At 42.7% G+C, this 21,893-nt stretch overlaps 1 protein-coding gene across 2 annotated transcripts; it reads left to right on the forward strand.

The window, feature by feature from the left end:
* Positions 1 to 977: 977 nt before the first annotated feature.
* LOC311150565 (uncharacterized protein) lies at positions 978 to 9,132 on the forward strand. Of its 2 annotated transcripts, XM_084188044.1 has the most exons (3): positions 978 to 1,372; positions 6,484 to 7,341; positions 8,054 to 9,132. In XM_084188044.1, the coding sequence occupies exons 1-3, from the start codon at positions 1,096 to 1,098 to the stop codon at positions 8,080 to 8,082; spliced, it is 1,164 nt and encodes a 387-aa protein (XP_084044170.1). In that variant the 5' UTR covers positions 978 to 1,095; the 3' UTR covers positions 8,083 to 9,132. The 2 variants fall into 2 exon arrangements, with proteins under 2 accessions (XP_084044170.1, XP_084044169.1); XM_084188043.1 differs by lacking the exon at positions 8,054 to 9,132 and having other exon boundaries at positions 6,484 to 8,034.
* The last annotated feature ends 12,761 nt before the right edge of the window (positions 9,133 to 21,893 follow it).

Raw genomic sequence — 21,893 nt, forward strand, 5'->3', positions numbered from 1 at the left:
CACATTCGCCAATAGAACAGAGGGTAGAGGCGATTTATTCATTCGCCGCCATAGTCTCATCAGGGTGCCCGCGCGCCGGCCTCTATAGCATTGTCTTCGCCTGCTTCAAGTGTTGGGGATTAGGGCCTGGTCCGGGATAAACAATATGTCTTTCGCCTCCAACTCATTTAAGTAGAAGTTATCATCCATATTGAGGTTAGTGATAGCTGTTCTGATGTCCAGAAGCTCTTTTCGGTCATAGAAAATGATGAAGGAAACATTATGTTCAAAATAAGTTAAGATCAACGCAGAAAAATACACAAAATAGCACAATTGGTCAGGAGCCTGTAAAACGGCCACCATTCCTTCCGGGGCCATTCTTCCATCTTCATACTGTATGCACATACTGTAGGTTAACTTGAGTGTACTAGTCTGGAATGCATTAAAATCAGTTCATTTCAGTCTTTGGATTGAAGTCTCTGACTATTAATCTGACTATTAATTATACTGCCTGAAAAAATCAGCCTGGGCCTATAACCGCCCCACTAAGATTCAGGGCTACTCAGAAAACTGATCCTCCCATACTCCGCTCTCTCTCGCTCTCTCGCACGCGCTCTAGCTCTCTCTCAAATTAGTTTTAATCAATCTGCAAAGAGTTGTCAATTTATACTCAAGTATGGAAATCTCAGGTATCCCATCGCATGCATAACCATGGTATTGTTAAGGATGAGCAAGCAAATGTAATAACTTCTTATGAGCATTGCCTAGCGATGTTTTGTCATTATTTGTATCAACTCCATAAACCGATGCATTTTCTGTTTTTTATTCGTTTTTGTGAATAAACTTCTTCTGCAGAGAACTAATTGTCTTATTTTTGTTTTCAGACTGATTTCACAGAAATAGCTCCATATATGGGCATTTATTAGAACGTTTACGGTTACCCTTTCTGTCGTCATTTCCGTTATCCATCGTTCCGAAAGAGAACATATTTTTTCACAATCCGTGCTGATTGCCAGCTGTACAGTTGTTGAAATAATTCTGCTATAAATATTTCACAGAGGCACTGGCATTGCATATTCGTTTTTGTGTAACAACGGTCATTTTATTTGAAGAACAATGTCTAACACTGTTTCTTTCAGTACACAAATAGCTGCAATCATGGATGTGCTAGCAAAGGCAGCTGTTGCAGAAATAACCAAACTTGTAGACGAGGGCACTGTCGTGCTACGGCTTGAAATGTGTCGGAAAGAAAATGAGATAGAAGGCCTTCAAAATAGTGTACAGCTGATGGAAAGAGAATTGAGGAAAGCTCAAAGGGAAGTAGCAGCACGAATGGCAAATTACAGGCAACATGCTGAGGGAATTCATGTTGGAAGTGGGACTCTACAAAAAGGTGAGGCGAGCTGACTTAGTGCTATCATGTCAGGTTATGTTGCACTGTTCAAGGTTTTGTTTGATTGCTTATTATGGGTTCACAGCTGTGAAACATTGTTATTCTCTATTCATTTTTTCTTGACTTTTTTTATTTAAATTTTTAGTCATTTAGCAGACGCTCTTATCCAGAGCGATTTACAGTTAGTGAGTGCATACATTTTCATACTGGCCCCCCGTGGGAAACGAACCCACAACCCTGGCGTTGCAAGCGCCATGCTATACCAACTGAGCTACAGGGGACTATTATCAAATAACTCAAGCATAAATTAACTTTTTTTTCTAATTTGGCACACAGAAACTAAAATCCATGAGTAGCTTGGTCTAAAGAAATGGCACAGATTGGCGTGTAGGGGGATTGGCATATAGGGGGCCCTGTTATAAGCACTTAAACCCACATCCGTCGCCCCGTTAGACCTATGAGATTCCCTTAACACACCACCTTCATGCAGCTACGACCAGAAGTGACTTTTTCGTAGCTGGTTAGGAGCATTAACGTAGCAGGTTAGGATAATTGGGTTAGGGTTAGCTAAAATGCTATCCTAACCTGTACGAAAAATCACTTCCGGTCATAGATGGTGTGTTTTTAATAATAATAATAATAATATGCCATTTAGCAGACGCTTTTATCCAAAGCGACTTACAGTCATGCGTGCATACATTTTTGTGTATGGGTGGTCCCGGGGATCGAACCCACTACCTTGGCGTTACAAGCGCCGTGCTCTACCAGCTGAGCTACAGAGGACCACAGGGAGGGAGACACTGAACTTTTTCCTTCCTTGTGCTGAACAAATTTGCCTCAAGGACCCTGAAGGTCCGTCAGGATAGATTTTCCTCCATTTATTATTATTATTATTATTATTATTAATTTCTCAAATAACACCAAATTCGGTATGTAGGCCCATGCTACATCTCTTAACTTAGTTTAAGAAAAGCTAAGGGTTGGTTAAGAGATGGCTGAGGTATTGATAAAACAGGAAATTCGATTTTACGTGTTCTTTGTAAATCCACTCCACAAAGACTTTACCATGATGAACCATGTTAAGTTGGGCTTTGATACTGTATGTTAAGTAAGTAAACATACTTAAATAAGTAAACTATTAACAATTCGCTTTTTTGACTATGCAACACTAATGCTTAATGTAATCATAAAAAATTGACTTCTCATGGACTAAAAGTCAGATTCACTCCAAATGTGGTCTTTGGACTCAACACAATAACATCAAAATAAAAATCAAATAAAAATTATGTTGCTGCATTTAAAGACGGCCACACTATACCAGTAGATGCATATTAGCACATACGCTAATATGCTAATATGTAAACAACGGGTTGGCTGGGACTCATTAAAGTCCCGTAGATCACTTCATTTTTTTATTTCACCTTTATTAAACCAGGTAAGCCAGTTAAGGACAAGTTCTCATTTACAACTACGACCTGGCCAAGATAAAGCAAAGCAGTGCGATTTAAAAACAACAACAGAGTTACATATGGGGTAAAACAAAACATAAAGTCAAAAAAATACAACAGAAAATATATATATACAGTGTGTGCAAATGTAGCAAGTTATGGAGGTACGGCAATAAATAGGCTATAGTGCAAAATAATTACAATTAGTATTAACACTGGAATGATAGATGTGCAAATAGAGATACTGGGGTGCAAATGAGCAAAATAAATAACAATATAGGGATGAGGTAGTTGGGTGGGCTAATTTCAGATGGGCTGTGTACAGGTGCAGTGATCGGTAAGGTGCTCTGACAACTGATGCTTAAAGTTAGTGAGGGAGATGAGTGTCTCCAGCTTCAGAGATTTTTGCAATTCGTTCCAGTCATTGGCAGCAGAGAACTGGAAGGAATGGCGGCCAAAGGAGGTGTTGGCTTTGGGGATGACCAGTGAGATATACCTGCTGGAGCGCATACTACGGGTGGGTGTTGCTATGGTGACCAATGAGCTAAGATAAGGCGGGGATTTGCCTAGCAGTGATTTTATAGATGGCCTGGAGCCAGTGGGTTTGACGACGAACATGTAATGAGGACCAGCCAACAAGAGCGTACAGGTCACAGTGGTGGGTAGTGTATGGGGCTTTGGAGACAAAACGGATGGCACTGTGATAGACTACATCCAATTTGCTGAGTAGAGTGTTGGAGGCTATTTTGTAAATTACATCGCCAAAGTCAAGGATCGGTAGGATAGTCAGTTTTACGAGGGCATGTTTGGCAGCATGAGTGAAGGAGGCTTTGTTGCGAAATAGGAAGCCAATTCTAGATTTAACTTTGGATTGGAGATGCTTAATGTGAGTCTGGAAGGAGAGTTTACAGTCTAACCAGACACCTAGGTATTTGTAGTTGTCCACATATTCTAAGTCAGACCCGTCGAGAGTAGTGATTCTAGTCGGGCGGGCGGGTGCCAGCAGCGTTCGATTGAAGAGCATGCATTTAGTTTTACTAGTGTTTAAGAGCAGTTGGAGGCTACTGAAGGAGTGTTGTATGGCATTGAAGCTCGTTTGAAGGTTTGTTAACAGTGTCCAATGAAGGGCCAGATGTATACAAAATGGTGTCGTCTGCGTAGAGGTGGATCTGAGAGTCACCAGCAGCAAGAGCGACATCATTGATATACACAGAGAAAAGAGTCGGCCCAAGAATTGAACCCTGTGGCACGCCCATAGAGACTGCCAGAGGTCCAGACAACAGGCCCTCTGATTTGACACATTGAACTCTATCTGAGAAGTAGTTGGTGAACCAGGCGAGGCAGTCATTTGAGAAACCAAGGCTATTTAGTCTGCCAATAAGAATGCGGTGGTTGACAGAGTCGAAAGCCTTGGCCAGGTCGATGAAGACGGCTGCACAGTACTGTCTATTATCGATCGCGGTTATAATATCGTTTAGGACCTTGAGCGTGGCTGAGGTGCACCCATGACCAGCTCGGAAACTGGATTGCATAGCGGAGAAGGTACGGTGGGATTCGAAATGGTCGGTGTCTGTTTGTTAACTTGGCTTTCAAAAACTTTCGAAAGGCAGGGCAGGATGGATTACTCCCTTTTTGTTTAGAAAGCTCTACTATACAAGCTTCTGACTTAACTTCATTGTTAAAGTATAAAAACATGAGATACCAAACCTGTTCACAGGGTTGGTTAACTCTTGAGATTCCTCGGGTCTCCACCAAACTAGGTAAATCCGCTTTTAGTTTTAATGCTCCACATTTTTGGAATCACTTGCAAAATTCATTACATTTGGATTCCCTGGTGCCACTGGGGCAGTTTAAAACCCTGATGATAAATGAGTTCACCGAGGTGTGCAATAGTTTTGATTGACTTTAATAATGTGTTGGTGATGCCTGTGATGTTTGATGTTCTAATGTAATGTTTTTGTTATTCTATCTTGTGTCTTGTAGTTTTATATTTTATTTTATGTCCTCAGGGCACCATTTGAAAATGAGACCCTGGTCTCAGTTGGGCTCCCCTGATTAAATAAATAAATGCAAAAAAGTATTCAAATATTTTTCTCGTGAACCATGACACCAAATGTAGAACATAGGCCCATGGTACATGTCTTAACATTGTCTTAGTTTGAGAAAAGCTAAGGGATTGGTCAAAAGATGGCTGAGTTATTGACAAATCAATAATCCGATTTTACATGTCCATTAATAAAACCACTGTAAATCCACTCCACAGTGGCCTATAAACTTGAAACTTTTCATCCCTATCATGGACGTCCCTAAGATGAACCACACTGAATTTGGTATTGATATCTCAAAAAACAAGGAAACTATTAACTCATTCTTTGCATATGACTCCCGAGTGGCGCAGTGGTCTAAGGCACTGCATCGCAGTGCTAGCTGTGCCACTAGAGATCCTGGTTCGAGTCCAGGCTCTGTCGCAGCCGGCCGCAACCGGGAGACCCATGGGCGGCGCACAATCGGTCCAGCGTCGTCCAAGGTAGGGGAGGGTTTGGCCGGCAGGGATGTGGGTTCGTTTCCCACTGGGGGCCAGTATGAAAAAAAATAAAACTTATGCATTCACTAACTGTAAGTCGCTCTGGATAAGAGCATCTGCTAAATGACTCAAATGTAAATATGTAACGCTAACGCTCAAAATCATCTGCAATAATCTTCTCATGAATCATATGTCAGATGAACTCCAGATTTTGTTTTTAGAGTCATTGAATTAACCGCTAATGAATTTGAGAATGATTAGTTGCTGCATTTAAAGTTGACAACACTACACCACTACCAGGCACCATATCACATCAGGGCTATAAGAACTGAACCGATGGGCATGGGGCCAAGACATTTTGTATGTAAACCTTATGTATATGTCCTTTAGAAGCTGTGTGAATATGAAGTCACTGCAACCTTAGATGGCTGCACCAGACCAGTTGGTGGCACTATAGATGTCAATGGCACCATAGGATACTAAAGCAATAACTATTGATCAAGTGGATTTTGTCTCATGCAAATTAATTTTAGATTTAAATAATGCAGACAAACAATGTGAAATATTGTGATTAGTATATCAGTATGATCACATTGGTGTGCTATTATGTGGTCTGAACGTAGTGAAAAGTGGATATTTTATTCTGAAAAATGTAAAACCTTAAGTCCTGCCGTTTGCGCAGTCCTGCCGTTTGCGCAGTCAGCGACTAAGTGCAATCAGTGAAAGTATTACCATGTTTATCTCTCAATACCACAATGACGCAAGTGAACTTTAGTCTAGTGCTGTAAGTTGGTTATCTTTGAATGCAGCAGGTAATCATTCTTAAAGTCATTACTTAATGTATTGAGTTTATATACCAATTCTGAGGTCAATTTGACTGGTTTATGTTAAGTTTTGTGAAATATTTTCAGCATTAGTGTATTGGTATATTGCAGTAATCTTTGAATTCTGGGACTTTATTTATTTAATCTCAGTTGGTACACTTCAATACACTCTCACAGCTGTAATACTTGGTTTGTTATCCAACTGGTCTTGTGTACTTTCTGTCATCCTGTGAACTCCGTTCATTGCTGCTCGCAGCTATATTTAGACTTTTTATCATTTCTAGCAATTACATAAACCGTCTACTCTACTTCCAGGTGATGACAAGAACCAACAAGCCCAAGCCATGCCTGTAGAGGACCCAGTAGAGAGCTTCAATGAGCTGCAGAGGTCTGGACACCTTGAAGAGGCGAGGGGTGGAATGGAGTTTCTGGTGAAAGCAGAGCAGGTGGAAGAACATGTAGCCCAGGGAACCATACAAGACCCAGGAATCACAGACAGTGTGGACTTTATAATGGATGAGAGAGATAGTCAGCTGTGGTCCTCTGTTACACAAGGACTACATGTGAATAATTCTGGTCACCCAGATGGGTCTTACACTACAGAGAGATGCTTACAGATGTTCTCCTCTCAGGCAGATCAATATCACAATCCCATCCCATCCCCTCCTTCCTGCAACTCTTTGTCCACTGTAGGGAAACCGTTGGATGACATAGTCAGCACTGTTCCAGTGAAAGTGGAGCCTGAGAGGCATCCTGTGTATCATGGCGATGCCATGTCTGAGTCCATACAAGCTGTGCAGGGGCAGTACAGAGATACTCTGCATCCTGTTGTGAGGGAGGGCTTGATTTTACATCCCAGACTGCAGCAACCAGGACCTTCTTCACAAGGGCTCATAAGAGCAACTGAGAGCACATCTGAGTCACACTCACACAACCAAGAGCATATTCTTAATAAGAACAGATTGAAAACAAAGAGGATGGTAAATGTTTGGAGAGCTGTATCAAACCAAAAACTGTTTATCTGCTCATTGTGTGGAAAGAGTTTCCACCGCCATTGTCAACTTGAAGCACACCAGCACTCTCATGGTGGAGTCAAACCATACAGATGTCTTGAGTGTGGGAAAAGTTTTACTCAGAAAAAAAGACTCAAGTCACATCAGAGTGTTCACACGGGTGAGAGACCTTTCAGTTGCAGACTCTGTGGCAAGATGTTTACAAGGCAGGACAACTGCCAAAGACATGAGCGATTTCACAGTGGACAAAAGCCATTTAGTTGTGTGCAGTGTGGTAAAAGTTTCACGGTTCTCAGTAATCTCAAACTACATCAAAAACATCAATGTAAATTTGCCGATGTCAGAATGTAAGATTGCATGTTGTTCAGTGTTTTCCTCAGTTAATGAACTGTTCATATCGATTGTTGAGCCGTTCAACTGTACTGAGATTAGCAGGTTTAGGTTTCCAACATGTCACTGGTTTCTACATTATGAATTAAGTATTTTCTTTGCCTCACCAAGAGAGCAACAGCTGCATGATAGCTTGAATTTTCTTGTGCATATTCTCCTGTAGTTACGGTTCATTTTTATGATCATAGCAGCAGTTCGAGTTAGTGCATTTTGGGGTTAAAAATAAAGTTGACATTTGATTGCATTGTAAAACATCTTTAACATTTCTTCAATTACTTTGCAGTTTAAGTGCAATGCAATGAAATGTGAAACTGTGCTTTTTGACAACTGTCAATCAACCGCTGTTTTGTTGCCACACAGTTCGACTGTAAGCTAGGCTGCCTATGTAACTTAAATTGCTTGATTAACATTATTGCTTGAGGATTTTGTACCCGGATGGGTTTTGACATTAATAATAGCCTAATTGTTTCTTCCCGTTGTAGCTACTGTAGGTGTCCACTCCCAAGTGTGACTGTCAGAAGGATGCTTCAAAAGCTTGTTTTGGCCTGGCATCTGCGACCTGCTGCTCTAAGCCCGGTTTCCCAGAAGCATATAAAGGCTAAGTTCATCGTTAGAACCTTCGTAAGAGCATCATTAAACCTCTGAGCTGTTTCCCAAAACCATCGTTACTAAAGTTGCACTTAAACGCTCATTATTTTCCGACTGCCTCAGACCACTGGTAGAACAGCTAAGTGCGTTGTTAGATGCTTTTTTTGCCATTCTGTGTCACTTTAAACACACGTAGAATCAAGATGCTAAACATAGAATCAAGATGTTTGTCTCTGTGATCGCAGATAACTTCAGAACGAAGTTGACTACACATACAAAGTTGCCAATGTCTTTGCAATAGTTACAAACAAGCGAAATATAAAGTTGCTTCAAAAGAAAACCGATGACTGCATTAAAAGATAAATACAGTAGGATTGTAGGCTTTGGTTAGATTCATGGGACCACCCATACTAAAAATGTATGCGCCATTGGAGGCTGATGGGAGGACGGCTCATTGTAATGACTGGAATGGAATTAATGGAACGGTATCAAACACATCAAGCATACAGTATGGAAACGACATGTTTAACTCCGTTCCAATAATGCCATTCCAGCCATTACTATGAGCCTGTACTATAGCTTCTCCCACCAGCCTCCACTCGTATGCACGCATGACTGTAAATCACTTTGGATAAAAGTGTCTGCTAAATGGCATATCATTATATATTATTATGTTGAAATCATGTTCACTCAATTGAGTTATATTTAGCTAATTGTAGGCTGTCTAATTTCTGCCTCAATATATTACATTGTGTAATAACAACATGTGCGCAATGATGTGCCAAATGTGATTTAGTGCATTGTTATTGGGTAGGCTAAGCCACCTCAATATTTGCAGCCGTGGGTTATAACATATCTTTAGGAGTTGACCCATCATTAGTATTGTGAAATAATTCAGCCTGGAATCAGTCATACCAATATACTTTACGTCAGGGTTCTTCAATTCCGGTCCTGGAGGGCCGAAACACCTCTGTTTTTCATCCTCTCCTTCTAATCAGGGGCTAATTCAGACCTGGGACACCAGGTGAGTGCAATTAACTACCAGGTAGAAATAAAAAACAGAAGTGTTTCGGCCCTCCAGGACCGGAATTGAAGAACCCTGCTTTACGTATTTCTGAGCACCTCCAAAATGTATGATAGCTACGGCAGGAACGCCCCGAATTGCTGGCCGTAAACACACCCTTCTCTGTTGGTCGGGGAGGATGGGTGGTTGTAATCCGCGACAGTCTATCAATCCAAAGGTTGCATGTTAGTTTTATTCTAAACTTAACCCATTTCACCTAACCTGCTACGTAAGTTCACCTAACCTTTGTCTTTATAGTTCCCCAAACTGCCAAAGTAGATTCTCCCCATAATTCTTCTTTGTTGTTACAGCGCAACAAGCAATCTGGTCTCAGATAAAGACGTGCAATACTATACATCCTTCAATTCGTATGCTATTGTACGACCAGGTAAGACGTATGATACTATACATCCTCTAATTCGTATGACATTGTACAACCGCTATTCCATTCATAATGTAACATATCATACTAAATGGCATGTTACGGATTACATACTGAATAATACAAATTGCCCTGAGACCATGTTTAATCATTCTGATGTCAAAGGGAAATTTCACCACTGCTCTATTTCACTATACATTTCCATTAATGTTATTAACGTACATCCATACAGTGCATTCGGAAAGTATTCAGACCCCTTGATTTTATTTACATAAGTATTCAGACCCTTGGTTATGAGACTCGAAATTGATCTCAGGTGCATCCTGTTTCCATTGATCATCCTTGATGTTTCCACCTGTGGTAAATTCAATTGATTGGACATGATTTGGAAAGGCACACGCCTGTCTATATAAGGTCCCACAGTTGACAGGGCATGTCAGAGCAAAAACCAAGACATGAGGTCGAAGGAATTGTCCGTAGAGCTCCGAGACAGGATTGTGTCGAGGCACAGATCTGGGGAATGGTAACAAAAAATGTCTGCAGCATTGAAGGTCCCCAAGAACACAGTGGCCTCCATCATTCTTAAATGGAAGAAGTTTGGAACCACCAAGACTCTTCCTAGAGCTGGTCGCCCGGCCAAACTGAGCAATTGGGGGAGAAGTGCCTTGGTCAGGGAGGTGACCAAGAACCTGATGGCCACTCTGACAGAGCTCCAGAGTTCCTCTGTGGAGAACCTTCCAGAAGGACAACCATCTGTGCAGCACTCCACCAATCAGGCCTTTATGTTAGAGTGGCCAGACAGAAGCCACTCCTCAGTAAAAGGCACATGACAGCACGCTTGGAGTTTTACAAAAGGCACCTAAAGGACTCTCAGACCATGAGAAACCAGATTCTCTGGTCTGATGAAACCAAGATTGAACTCTTTGGCCTGAATGCCAAGCATCACGTCTGGAGGAAACCTGGCACCATCCCTACGGTAAAGCATGGGGGTGTCAGCATGCTGTGGGGATGTTTTTCAGCGGCAGGACCGCAGACTGGGGTGAAGATTCACCTTTCAACAGGACAACAACCCTAAGCACACAGCCAAGACAACGCAGGAGTGGCTTCGGGACAAGTCTCTGAATGTCCTTGAGTGGCCCAGCCAGAGCCCGGATTTGAAACCAATTGAACATCTCTGGAGAGACCGGAAAATAGCTGTGCAGCTATGCTCCCCATCCAACCTGACAGAGCTTGAGAGGATCTGCAGAAACGACAGGCTTGAAGTCTAAATTGGAGAAAAATGAGGTATTAGTCAGGAGGGGATGGTGTGGGTGACTGACTGGTGTCTGTTGGGGGCGGGTATTGTGTGTGTGTGAAGGGTATTATGCATGATCTATTGACGGGGGGGGGGGTATAGTATGTTTGAGTGTGTATTGATGGGGGCAAAGTAGGACAATGTTGGTTAATCACTGACTACTGTGTGTCCTACAGACTAATCCTGCTGCTGATGACGATGACACCAGCTTTAGTAGTACTGAGCCTGTAGAACCGCTGCTCAAGCTCAACATCATCTGACTTTGAAACAAGGCAGGACAGCCAAAGGTGTTTATAAAAGCACAATACCCTCTTGAGAAAACAAAATCACCAATACACTAAACTGTCTACAAGACAAGTGCTCCTCAAACTTTTCCCACCTTGCAGTCAGTTGTTTGGCATGGGGGAGAGAGGCTGTTAGTATATCTTCTAGCCTATTCACTCTATTGTTGGCAGTGCTTGTCTACTCAACATCACAATGTAGGTGCTCATACACAACTAGACTGTCTACAAGTCAAGCCCCCCTCAAACTTTTCACATCTTTGCTAACAGCCCATCTCAGTGCCCCATTATTGACTCTGACTAACAAAACTCATACCAGTCTACTGTAGTCTTTTTTGTTTACAGATGAACATGGCTTCTTGTATGGTTACACATCCTCATGATCTGTCTTCATGTTTTACACATCCTCATGATCTGTCTTCATGTTTTACACATCCTCATGATCAGTCTTCATGTCTTTCCAGGAGACTTGCAGTACAAACAAATCTTCTGCAAGAGGTCGAAGCAGTGGGTGGTGAAGAAAGTGTACGAGAGACTTTGTCCACCACAGACTGTCCAGGAGTTGGCGGATGCTTTAGTCCAGGTCTGGGAGGAGATCCCTCAGGAGACCATCCGCCACCTCATCAGGAGCATGCCCAGGTGTTGTAGGGAGGTCATACAGGCACATGGAGGCCACACACACTACTGAGCCTCATTTTGACTTGTTTTAAGGACATTACATCAAAGTTGGATCAGCCTGTAGTGTGGTTTTCCACTTTAATTTTGAGGGTGACTCCAAATCCAGACCTCCATGGGTTGCTAAATTTGATTTCCATTGATCATTTTTGTGTGATTTTGTTGTCAGCACATTCAACTATGTAAAGAAAAAAGTATTTAATAAGATTATTTCATTCATTCAGATCTAGGATGTGTTATTTTAGTGTTCCCTTTATTTTTTTGAGCAGTGTATTTCACCTGTTGTATTCGGCGCACGTGACAAATAACATTTGATTTGGATAATGAACTTCTTTCAAAGCGTTTCACATTCTCTCCTGGAATTGGTTCACATTCTCTACTGGTTGAAATTAAGTCTTCATTTGATGAAATACTACACCTATCCTGTGTCCTCAGATCAGTGCAGAGAAAGGAAATTAGATATTGAGATTAACCTGTTTTAGAGTATTTACATGATGCATAGGAAGTGTAGTGTACTGTTTTTTTAAAATTCTGGTTCTGTATATATGAATTACAAATCAGCCTTAACTAGTTAAATCATGTGTTCTAGTCTATTGCAGAGTTACAATGTGTAACCATTGATGTCCCAGGACCAGGATTGGTAAACACTGTTGAAGTGTATACACAGCATTATTCAAAGACTGGCGTTTGATACTCATGGTATTGGATATGACTGAAAAAGAATGTCTCACAGACATTCATACCTGAACCGCACCTTTATTTGCCAAGGTAGAGTACATGATCAGTGAATATATTCAATGTACAGGCTACAATATGAGGAACTCATGCTTGGTAATAACTACATGTATATACGACTTGCATCCTTGGCACAAAGTTATATTATATTCTACTAAATCCATAGGCTTCATCGATGCCATTCAGACTGTTTTGAAGTTGATACAACCGGCTATGATTGCTGAGCTTCATAGCTAGCTAATATTTACATTATAATATTGACGTGTAACAGTCATTTTCTGCAATTTCTTGGGGATTCATGATTAACTGGTGGAAGCAATTAAAACCACTGTTCTCAACTAATATTTATACCAAACGTTTTAGGGTCCATACACAGATCGGCTACATAGCTAGCTACACATCCATAGGCATACAGGTATTTTTATCCTCCACTACACAATAAGCAAGAAAATAGTTAGCTAGCTAGGTACGTTACTTCAGCTGCATTGCATGGCAAATATCAGCAAGGCAAGCTTACAAAATTGTACATTCAATTTGCAGTAAATCCTTTAGCTAGCTAGATTCTTTACATCCATTGTTTCACAAGACGACAGCCTGGTTTGCTGGTTTTGTCAGGAGTCCCTAAAACATTAAACACAAATTCCAATTTCATACTAATGTCAAAACGCCCATACAGCTAGCTAGCTGGCTAATGTTAGCTAGTCAGCTAGTGTGCTAAATAGCGATTTTCGTAAATTAACTTTATGACAAAAAATATGCATAATCGTTTGTTCCTACATTAACTAACATATTCCTCTCAACTGTACTTTTTTTTTTTGCATTATTCGTTATGACGTTATACTTACTTACATTTGTTTCCATCCTAGTATTTTTGTAAAGCCATCTTTGCTGAAGAAAGTCTCCAGTGTTGGATCACATAGTGTCAAATTTGTTATGGGAACCATTCGATATGATTGGTCATCGCCATGCTTTCAGAGCTGGTGATTTACATAACATTGGGAAATGCAGAACTTTTTCACTGCCTCGCACACCACGTTCGTGCCTCCCAATGGTTCCCCGCCCACTCCGCTTCTCACTGCTTTCCTTCCATTGAAAATTAATGGGAAGCGGTGTTTCACCGTGCGGTACCACCCCTAGCGTACATGAGCCGTCGCAAAGCTGGCTAGCTGATGAATGAATTCACGCCCACGAAGCACTGTCGGTTGTGCAGGGCGCATTTCGTGTCTTGTAAGTCTTGTCACAGTTTGCTACCGAGCTATGCTCTATGTTGTAAATCATCAACTTCAGTAAATTCAACTTCTTCAGCATTGATACTGTCATCAGTTAGCTTTCTGATTACTTAACTAATGTTAGCTAGCCATCTTTACATGGCAAGCGGCTCTGAGGGAATGAAGGAAGGTTGAGGGAAAGATGACAAAAGCATCACACTGGCTACATTCAAAATAAGGGCCACCCATAGGTGTTTATCTACTAGATATTTGCATTTTAATTACATAACCTGCTAATCTATCTATTGCAAGAGTGGAATTTGGAGTTGGTGATTTTGTTATATCACTATTACTAGCTAGTTGTTTGCTACATCAGTCTTGCAACTATTAAAGTTACTCTAAACTAATTACTATGAGAATAACATGGAGCAGATTAGTTTAGTTACATTTACATTTTAGTCATTTAGCAGACGCTCTTATCAGTTGATACCAACTCCTGAATCTTTTCACAGAGAAAAGTGATAATCCACTGAGCTCAGACTACGTGCCATCTGTCTTCGCCCACCTTACATCCAGTCAGAAAGACACCAGTCACTACAACCTAAAGAAATGTCTAACCAGACAGGAGATGAGGAGAAAAAGGGTAAAGGCTCAGAAGGAGGCGGGTGTCACAACAATGCCCATGGATGCAGCTACAGGGAAAGGCTTGGAGGAAGAGGAGGGCACTTGCGATTGGTGAATCTGCAAGAAAACGCTAAAATGCCTGGTGATGACCTGAGAGAAAATGAAGTTTAGTACATCTCTGCTGTCGAATGTACATCTTTGCTGACTGAGATCGATCGGCTAAGAGAGAGAGAAAAGGTCCTGCAAAAAAAGGTAGATTGGCTGTGTTTTAATCAAGCAAGTTTCAAGAAAGATGACGAAAGGGTCCAGGAGCTGACAGGCCTGCCATCCTATGCAAGGTTGATGGTACTCTTGACATTCATCTCTGTGTCCCTCAAATCTACCTCCCTGACACCTTTTCAGCAGTTGATCACCCTGTTGAGAATGAAGTTCAACATGCCACTGCACTTTTTGGGTCATTTCTTTCATATTTCTGGGTCAACAGCTTGCCGCATTTTTAACAAAACATTGAATGTTGTGTCAGAGAGGTTGACTCCCTTGATTTTCTGGCCAATACAAGAACAAATTAGGTTAAGTCTGCCAATGTGTTTCCATCCAAATTACAGTAACTGTACATCCATAATTGATTGTTTTGAGATCTTCATTGAAAAACCCAAACAGCTCTGAGCACGTGCACAAACCTACTCCAACTACAAACATCACAACACAGTGAAGTACCTAATCTCTATCACCCTACAGGGAGTCATTTCTTTTGTTTCCAGAGGTTGGGGTGGCAGGACCAGTGACAAACAAATAACTGAGAACTCTGGGTTCATTGACAAACTGTCTCCAGAAGATGTTGTGCTTTTTATTTATTTATTTAACCTTTATTTAACCAGGTAAGCCAGTTGAGAACAAGTTCTCATTTACAACTGCTACCTGGCCAAGATAAAGCAAAGCAGTGCGGTAAAAACAACAACACAGAGTTACATATGGAATAAACAAAATGTACAGTCAATAACACTAGAAAATCTATATACAGTATGTGCAAATGTAGTAAGTTATGGAGGTAAGGCAATTAATAGGCCATAGTGCAAAATAATTACAATTATAATTTAGTATTAACACTGGAGTGATATGTGCAGAAGATGATGTGCAAATAGAGAGACTGGGGTGCAAATGAGCAAAATAAATAACAATGTAAATAACAAAATGGGGATGAGGTAGTTGGGTGGGCTAATTACAGATGGGCTGTGTACAGGTGCAGTGATCGGTAAGCTGCTCTGACAACTGATGCTTAAAGATAGTGAGGGAGATAAGTGTCTCCAGCTTCAGAGATTTTTGCAGTTCGTTCCAGTCATTTGCAGCAGAGAACTGGAAGGAATGGCGACCAAAGGAGGTGTTGGCTTTGGGGATGACCAGTGAGATATACCTGCTGGAACGCATCCTACGGGTGGGTGTTGCTATGGTGACCAATGAGCTAAGATAAGGCAGGGATTTGCCTAGAAGTGATTTATAGATGACCTGGAGCCAGTGGGTTTGGCGACGAATATGTAGTGAGGGCCAGCCAACGAGAGCGTACAGGTCACAATGGTGGGTAGTATATGGGGCTTTGGTGACAAAGCGGATGGCACTGTGATAGACTACATCCAATTTGCTGAGTAGAGTGTTGGAAGCTATTTCGTAAATGACATCGCCGAAGTCAAGGATCAGTAGGATAGTCCGTTTTACGAGGGCATGTTTAGCAGCATGAGTGGAGGCTTTGTTGCGAAATAGGCAGCCGATTCTAGATTTAACTTTGGATTGGAGATGCTTAATGTGAGTCTGGAAGGAGAGTTTACGGTCTAACCAGACACCTAGGTATTTGTAGTTGTCCACATATTCTAAGTCAGACCCGCCGAGAGTAGTGATTCTAATCGGGCAGGCGTGTGTAAGCAGCGTTCGATTGAAGAGCATGCATTTAGTTTTACTAGCGTTTAAGAGCAGTTGGAGGCCACGGAAGGAGTGTTGTATGGCATTGAAGCTCGTTTGGAGGTTTGTTAACACAGTGTCCAATGAAGGGCCAGATGTATACAAAATGGTGTCATCTGCGTAGAGGTGGATCTGAGAGTCACCAGCAGCAAGAGCGACATCATTGATATACACAGAGAATAGAGTCAGCCCGAGAATTGAACCCTATGGCCCCCCATAGAGACTGCCAGAGGTCCAGACAACAGGCCCTCCGATTTGACACATTGAACTCTATCTGAGAAGTAGTTGGTGAACCAGGCGAGGCAGTCATTTGAGAAACCAAGGCTATTTAGTCTGCCAATAAGAATGCGGTATTTGACAGAGTCAAAAGCCTTGGCCAGGTCAATGAAGACGGTTGCAGTGGAGGGTGCAGAGCTGGTGGCCGGGGTAGGGGTAGCCAGGTGGAAAGCATGGCCAGCCATAGCAAAATGCTTGTTGAAATTTTCGATTATGGTAGATTTATCGGTAGTGACCGTGTTTCCTAGCCCAGTGCAGTGGGCAGCTCGGAGGAAGTGCTCTTATTCTCCATGGACTTTATAGTGTCCCAAAACTTTTTGGAGTTAGTGCTACAGGATGCACATTTCTGTTTGAAAAAGTTAGCCTTTGCTTTTCTAAATGATTGTGGATATTGGTTCCTGACTTCCCTGAAAAGTTGCATATCGCGGGGGCTGTTCGATGCTAATGCAGTACGCCACAGGAGGTTTTTGTGCTGGTCAAGGGCAGTCAAGTCTGGGGTGAACCAGGGGCTATATCTGTTCTTAGTTCTGCATTTTTTGAATGGGGCATGCTTATTTAAGATGGAGAGGAAAGCACTTTTTAAAGAACAACCAGGCATCCTCTACTGACGGAATGAGGTCAATATCCATCCAGGATACCCGTTCCAGGTCAATTAGAAAGGCCTGCTTGCTGTGTTTTAGGGAGCATTTGACAGTGATGAGGGGTGGTCGTTTGACCGCGGACCCATTACGGACGCAGACAATGAGGCAGTGATTGCTGAGATCCTGGTTGCAGACAGCATAGGTGTATTTAGAGGGTAAATTAGTCAGGATGATATCTATGAGGGTGCCCATGTTAAAGGATTTAGGGTTGTACCTGGTAGGTTCCTTGATAATTTGTGTGAGATTGAGGGCATCTAGTTTAGATTGTAGGACGGCCGGGGTGTTAAGCATATCCCAGTTTAGGTCAGAAAGTAGTACGAACTCTGAGGATAGATGGGGGGCAAGCAATTCACATATGGTGTCCAGGGCACAACTGGGGGCTGAGAGGGGTCTGTAGCAAGCGGCAACAGTGAGAGACTTATTTCTGGAAAGGTGGATTTTTAGAAGTAGAAGCTCAAACTGTTTGGGCACAGACCTGGATAGTATGATAGAGCTCTGCAGGCTATCTCTACAGTAGATTGCAACTCCGCCCCCTTTGGCAGTTCTATCTAGACGGAAAATGTTGTAGTTGGGAATGGACATTTCAAAATCTTTGGTGGCCTTCATAAGCCAGGATTCAGACACTGCTAGAACATCAGGGTTGGCGGAGTGTGCTAACGCAGTGAATAACTCAAACTTAGGGAGGAAGCTTCTGATGTTAACATGCAAGAAACCAAGGCTTTTGCGGTTACAGAAGTCAACAAATGATAGCGCCTGGGGAGCAGGAGTGATACTGGGGGCTACAGGGCCTGGGTTAACCTCTACATCACCAGAGGAACAGATGAGGAGTAGAATAAGGATACAGCTAAAGGCTTTAAGAACTGGTCTTCTAGTGCGTTGGGTACAGAGAAAAAAAAGGGGCAGATTTCCGGGCGTTGTAGAATAGATTCAGGGCATTATGTACAGACAAGGATATGGAAGGATATGAGTACAGTGGAGGTAAACCTAAGCGTTGGGTCAAGATGAAAGAGATAGCATCACTGGAGTCACCGATTGAGCCGGTCTCCGCGTGTGTGGGGGGTGGGACAAAGGAGCTATCTGAGACAGGTTGAGCAGGACTGGGGGCTCTACATTGAAAAAGTACAGTTAGAACTAACCGAAACAGCAATAGGCAAGGCATATTGACATGGGAGAGAGGCATATAGCAGTCACAGGTGTTATTCGAGAGAGCTAAGACAACAGCTGGTAATGGCGACAAAAGTTTGAGCTGAGGCTAAACAGATAAACAGGATGGGGTACCGTATAAAGGAACAGTCCAGCAGGCATCAGCTGTGTAGCTGAGTGATCATAAGGTCCAGTGAACAGCAATAAGTAAGTCCGGGAGCAGTTCAGTGGCTGCTACTCTACAGGCGAGCTGGAGGCACGGCTGTTGATTGCGTGTGCTAGCGGGCCGGGGATAGCAGATGGATCTTCGTGGTCGTCGCAACGGGAAGCCTGTTGAAACCATATCAGACGATTACGTCGGCAGACCAGACGTGATGGATCGGCGGGGCTCCGTGTCAACACTAGGAGGTCCTGTCCGGTTGACAGAGAGGTAGATAGCCGGGAGATGGGCCTGGCTCGAGGCTAGCTCAAGGCTAACTGGGGTTAGCTTCAGGACAGTGGTGATTAGCCAACAACGACAACAGCCATTCGGTTGCAGCTAGCTAGTTGCGATGATCCGGTGTTAAGGTCCAGTGATTCAGTGATTCCGGCAGAAAATCCGATATGCTCTGGCTCGATAGCGTGATGTGCAGACTGTGCAGACTGGCCGATAATTGTCCAGGCTAGAGCTGGCTTGTAGGTAGTGCAGGCCACGGCCACGGACAATGGTGAAGACCACTAACGGTGGCTAATAGCAAGTAGCTAGTTAGCTGGTGAGGAACAAGTACACAATCCTCCAAGGAACAATCCCAATTACCCTTTGTCAGGCAGCCCCAGGAGACATCACTCCTCTGGATAAGATTGTTCTGGTGTGTTGCTCTCTTTGCAACGTGCCCTTCCATTGTCCCCTCTGAATGAACCTTGGAGGTGAAGTCCCCTTTTGTGCTCTCTAGCTGTCCCAGAAATATTGTTGGACTTAAGTATTTTTTGTGTGTAATCATTTCTAACTATTCACCATTAATGAGTTTGTTGCCATCCCAGCAGATTCTATTCACGTCGGTGTTGACTATTAATCAGTTTGTTGTCATTTTATCAGATACTATTCACATGAGTTTTGATCAATAGTCAGTTCCTTGTTCACTAATAATACCTTCTACCATAGTCTTTTTTTCATACGCCTCACTTTCATGCAGCTGGTGAAAAAGGGACTGGAGTTCCTCATCTGATGGTTTGAGGGTGGAGGTGGATGGAAGAGAAGAGCAGGCTTTATTTCTTCCGAAGGAGATCTTGCTGAGTTCAGTACACTGCACCTTCTTAACGGCCTCCAAACTTGGCTGGTCCCACTCACATGGCCTGTCAGTGCATGCCTGCCCACTTTTCAGATCGACAGCTGCCAACACTGCATACATGAAGGCAGCAGCATGGGAACATGCCTCACCAAGGCCAGCCTTGCATGTACAGTGTGCCATCAGCACAGTTCCATCCTCTTGTACAGTAAGCCAAGGATGTGTTGGGGTCATGTTCAAGCTTTTGAATTATTTACCTGTAACAATAAAACCTTCACTTAGCAAACATCACTTCGACTCTGTTGAAAAAAGGTCTGTATTTGGGTGATGCGACACTTACGATGCTCTACCCTACATTTACATTTTAGTCATTTAGCAGACGCTCTTATCCAAAGCGACTTATAGTTAGTGAATGCATACATTTTCATACTGGCCCCCCATGGGAAACGAACCCACAACCCAGGCGTTGCAAGCGCCATGCTCTACCAACTGAGCTACAGGGGACTAGCTGTATAGGTCTACCTTATACACAAATAGATACTGTGAACATTTGCAGGACAGAAAGATTTCCCTGATCACAGGCAAGGTAGCAAGCTAGCTAGCTAAACAATTTATATTAGCGAGCTAGCTAGTTAGCTCTTGCTAAACATATTTATTCATAATTTAGTTTGTCTCTCCTATAACATATAGATAGCTAGTTTCTTTAACTTACCTTGCCTGTGATGAGGAACATCTTCCTGTCCTGCATACAGTGGCTTGCGAAAGTATTCACCCCCCCTTGGCATTTTTCCTATTTTGTTGCCTTACAACCTGGAATTAAAATGGATTTTGGGGGGTTTGTATCATTTCATTTACACAACATGCCTACCACTTTGAAGATGCAAAATATTTTTTCTTGTGAAACAAACAAGAAATAAGACAAAAAAACAGAACTTGAGCGTGCATAACTATTCACCCCCCTAAGTCAATACTTTGTAGAGCCACCTTTTGCAGCAATTACAGCTGTACGTTTCTTGGGGTATGTCTCTATAAGCTTGGCACATCTAGCCTCTGGGATTTTTGCTCATTCTTCAAGGCAAAACTGCTCCAGCTCCTTCAGGTTGGATGGGTTCTGCTGGTGTACAGCAATCTTTAAGTCATACCACAGATTCTCAATTGGATTGAGGTCTGGGCTTTGACTAGGCCATTCCAAGACATTTAAATGTTTCCCCTTAAACCACTCAAGTGTTGCTTTAGCAGTATGCTTAGGGTCATTGTCCTGCTGGAAGGTGAACCTCCGTCCCAGTCTCAAATCTCTGGAAGACTGAAACAGGTTTCCCTCAATAATTTCCCTGTATATAGTGCCATCCATCATTCCTTCAATTCTGACCAGGTTCCCAGTCCCTGCCGATGAAAAACATCCCCACAGCGTGATGCTGCCACCACCATGCTTCACTGTGGGGATGGTGTTCTCGGGGTGATGAGAGGTGTTGGGTTTGCGCCAGACATAGAGTTTTCCTTGATGGCCAAAAAGCTCAATTTTAGTCTCATCTGACCAGAGTACCTTCTTCCATATGTTTGGGGAATCTCCCACATGACTTTTGGCGAACACCAAACGTGTTTGCTTAATTTTTTCTTTAAGCAATGGCTTTTTTCTGGCCACTCTTCCGTAAAGCCCAGCTCTGTGGACTGATCCTGGCGCCGATGAAGATGGCGGCCTCGCGACTAGCTCTTAGGAAACTTTGCGATATTACTGCACTGTCGGAGCTAGAAGCACAAGCATTTCGCTACACCCACTATAACATCTGCTAAACACGTGTATGTGACAAATAAAATGTGATTTGATTTGTAAGGCTTAAAGTGGTCCTATGGACAGATACTCCAATCTCCGCTGTGGAGCTTTACAGCTCCTTCAGGGTTATCTTTGGTGTCTTTGTTGCCTCTCTGATTAATGCCCTCCTTGCCTGGTCCGTGAATTTTGGTGGGTGGCCCTCTCTTGGCAGGTTTGTTGTGGTGCCATATTCTTTCCATTTTTTTATAATGGATTTAATGGTGCTCCGTGGGATGTAATATTTTTTTATAACCCAACCCTGTTCTGTACTTCTCCACAACTTTGTCGCTGACCTGTTTGGAGAGCTCCTTGGTCTTCATGGTGCCGCTTGCTTGGCGGTGCCCCTTGCTTAGTGGTGTTGCAGACTCTGGGGCCTTTCAGAACAGG

This window comes from Coregonus lavaretus (assembly GCF_964263955.1).
Source record: "Coregonus lavaretus genome assembly, chromosome: 23".
In the NCBI taxonomy this organism is placed as follows: domain Eukaryota; kingdom Metazoa; phylum Chordata; class Actinopteri; order Salmoniformes; family Salmonidae; genus Coregonus; species Coregonus lavaretus.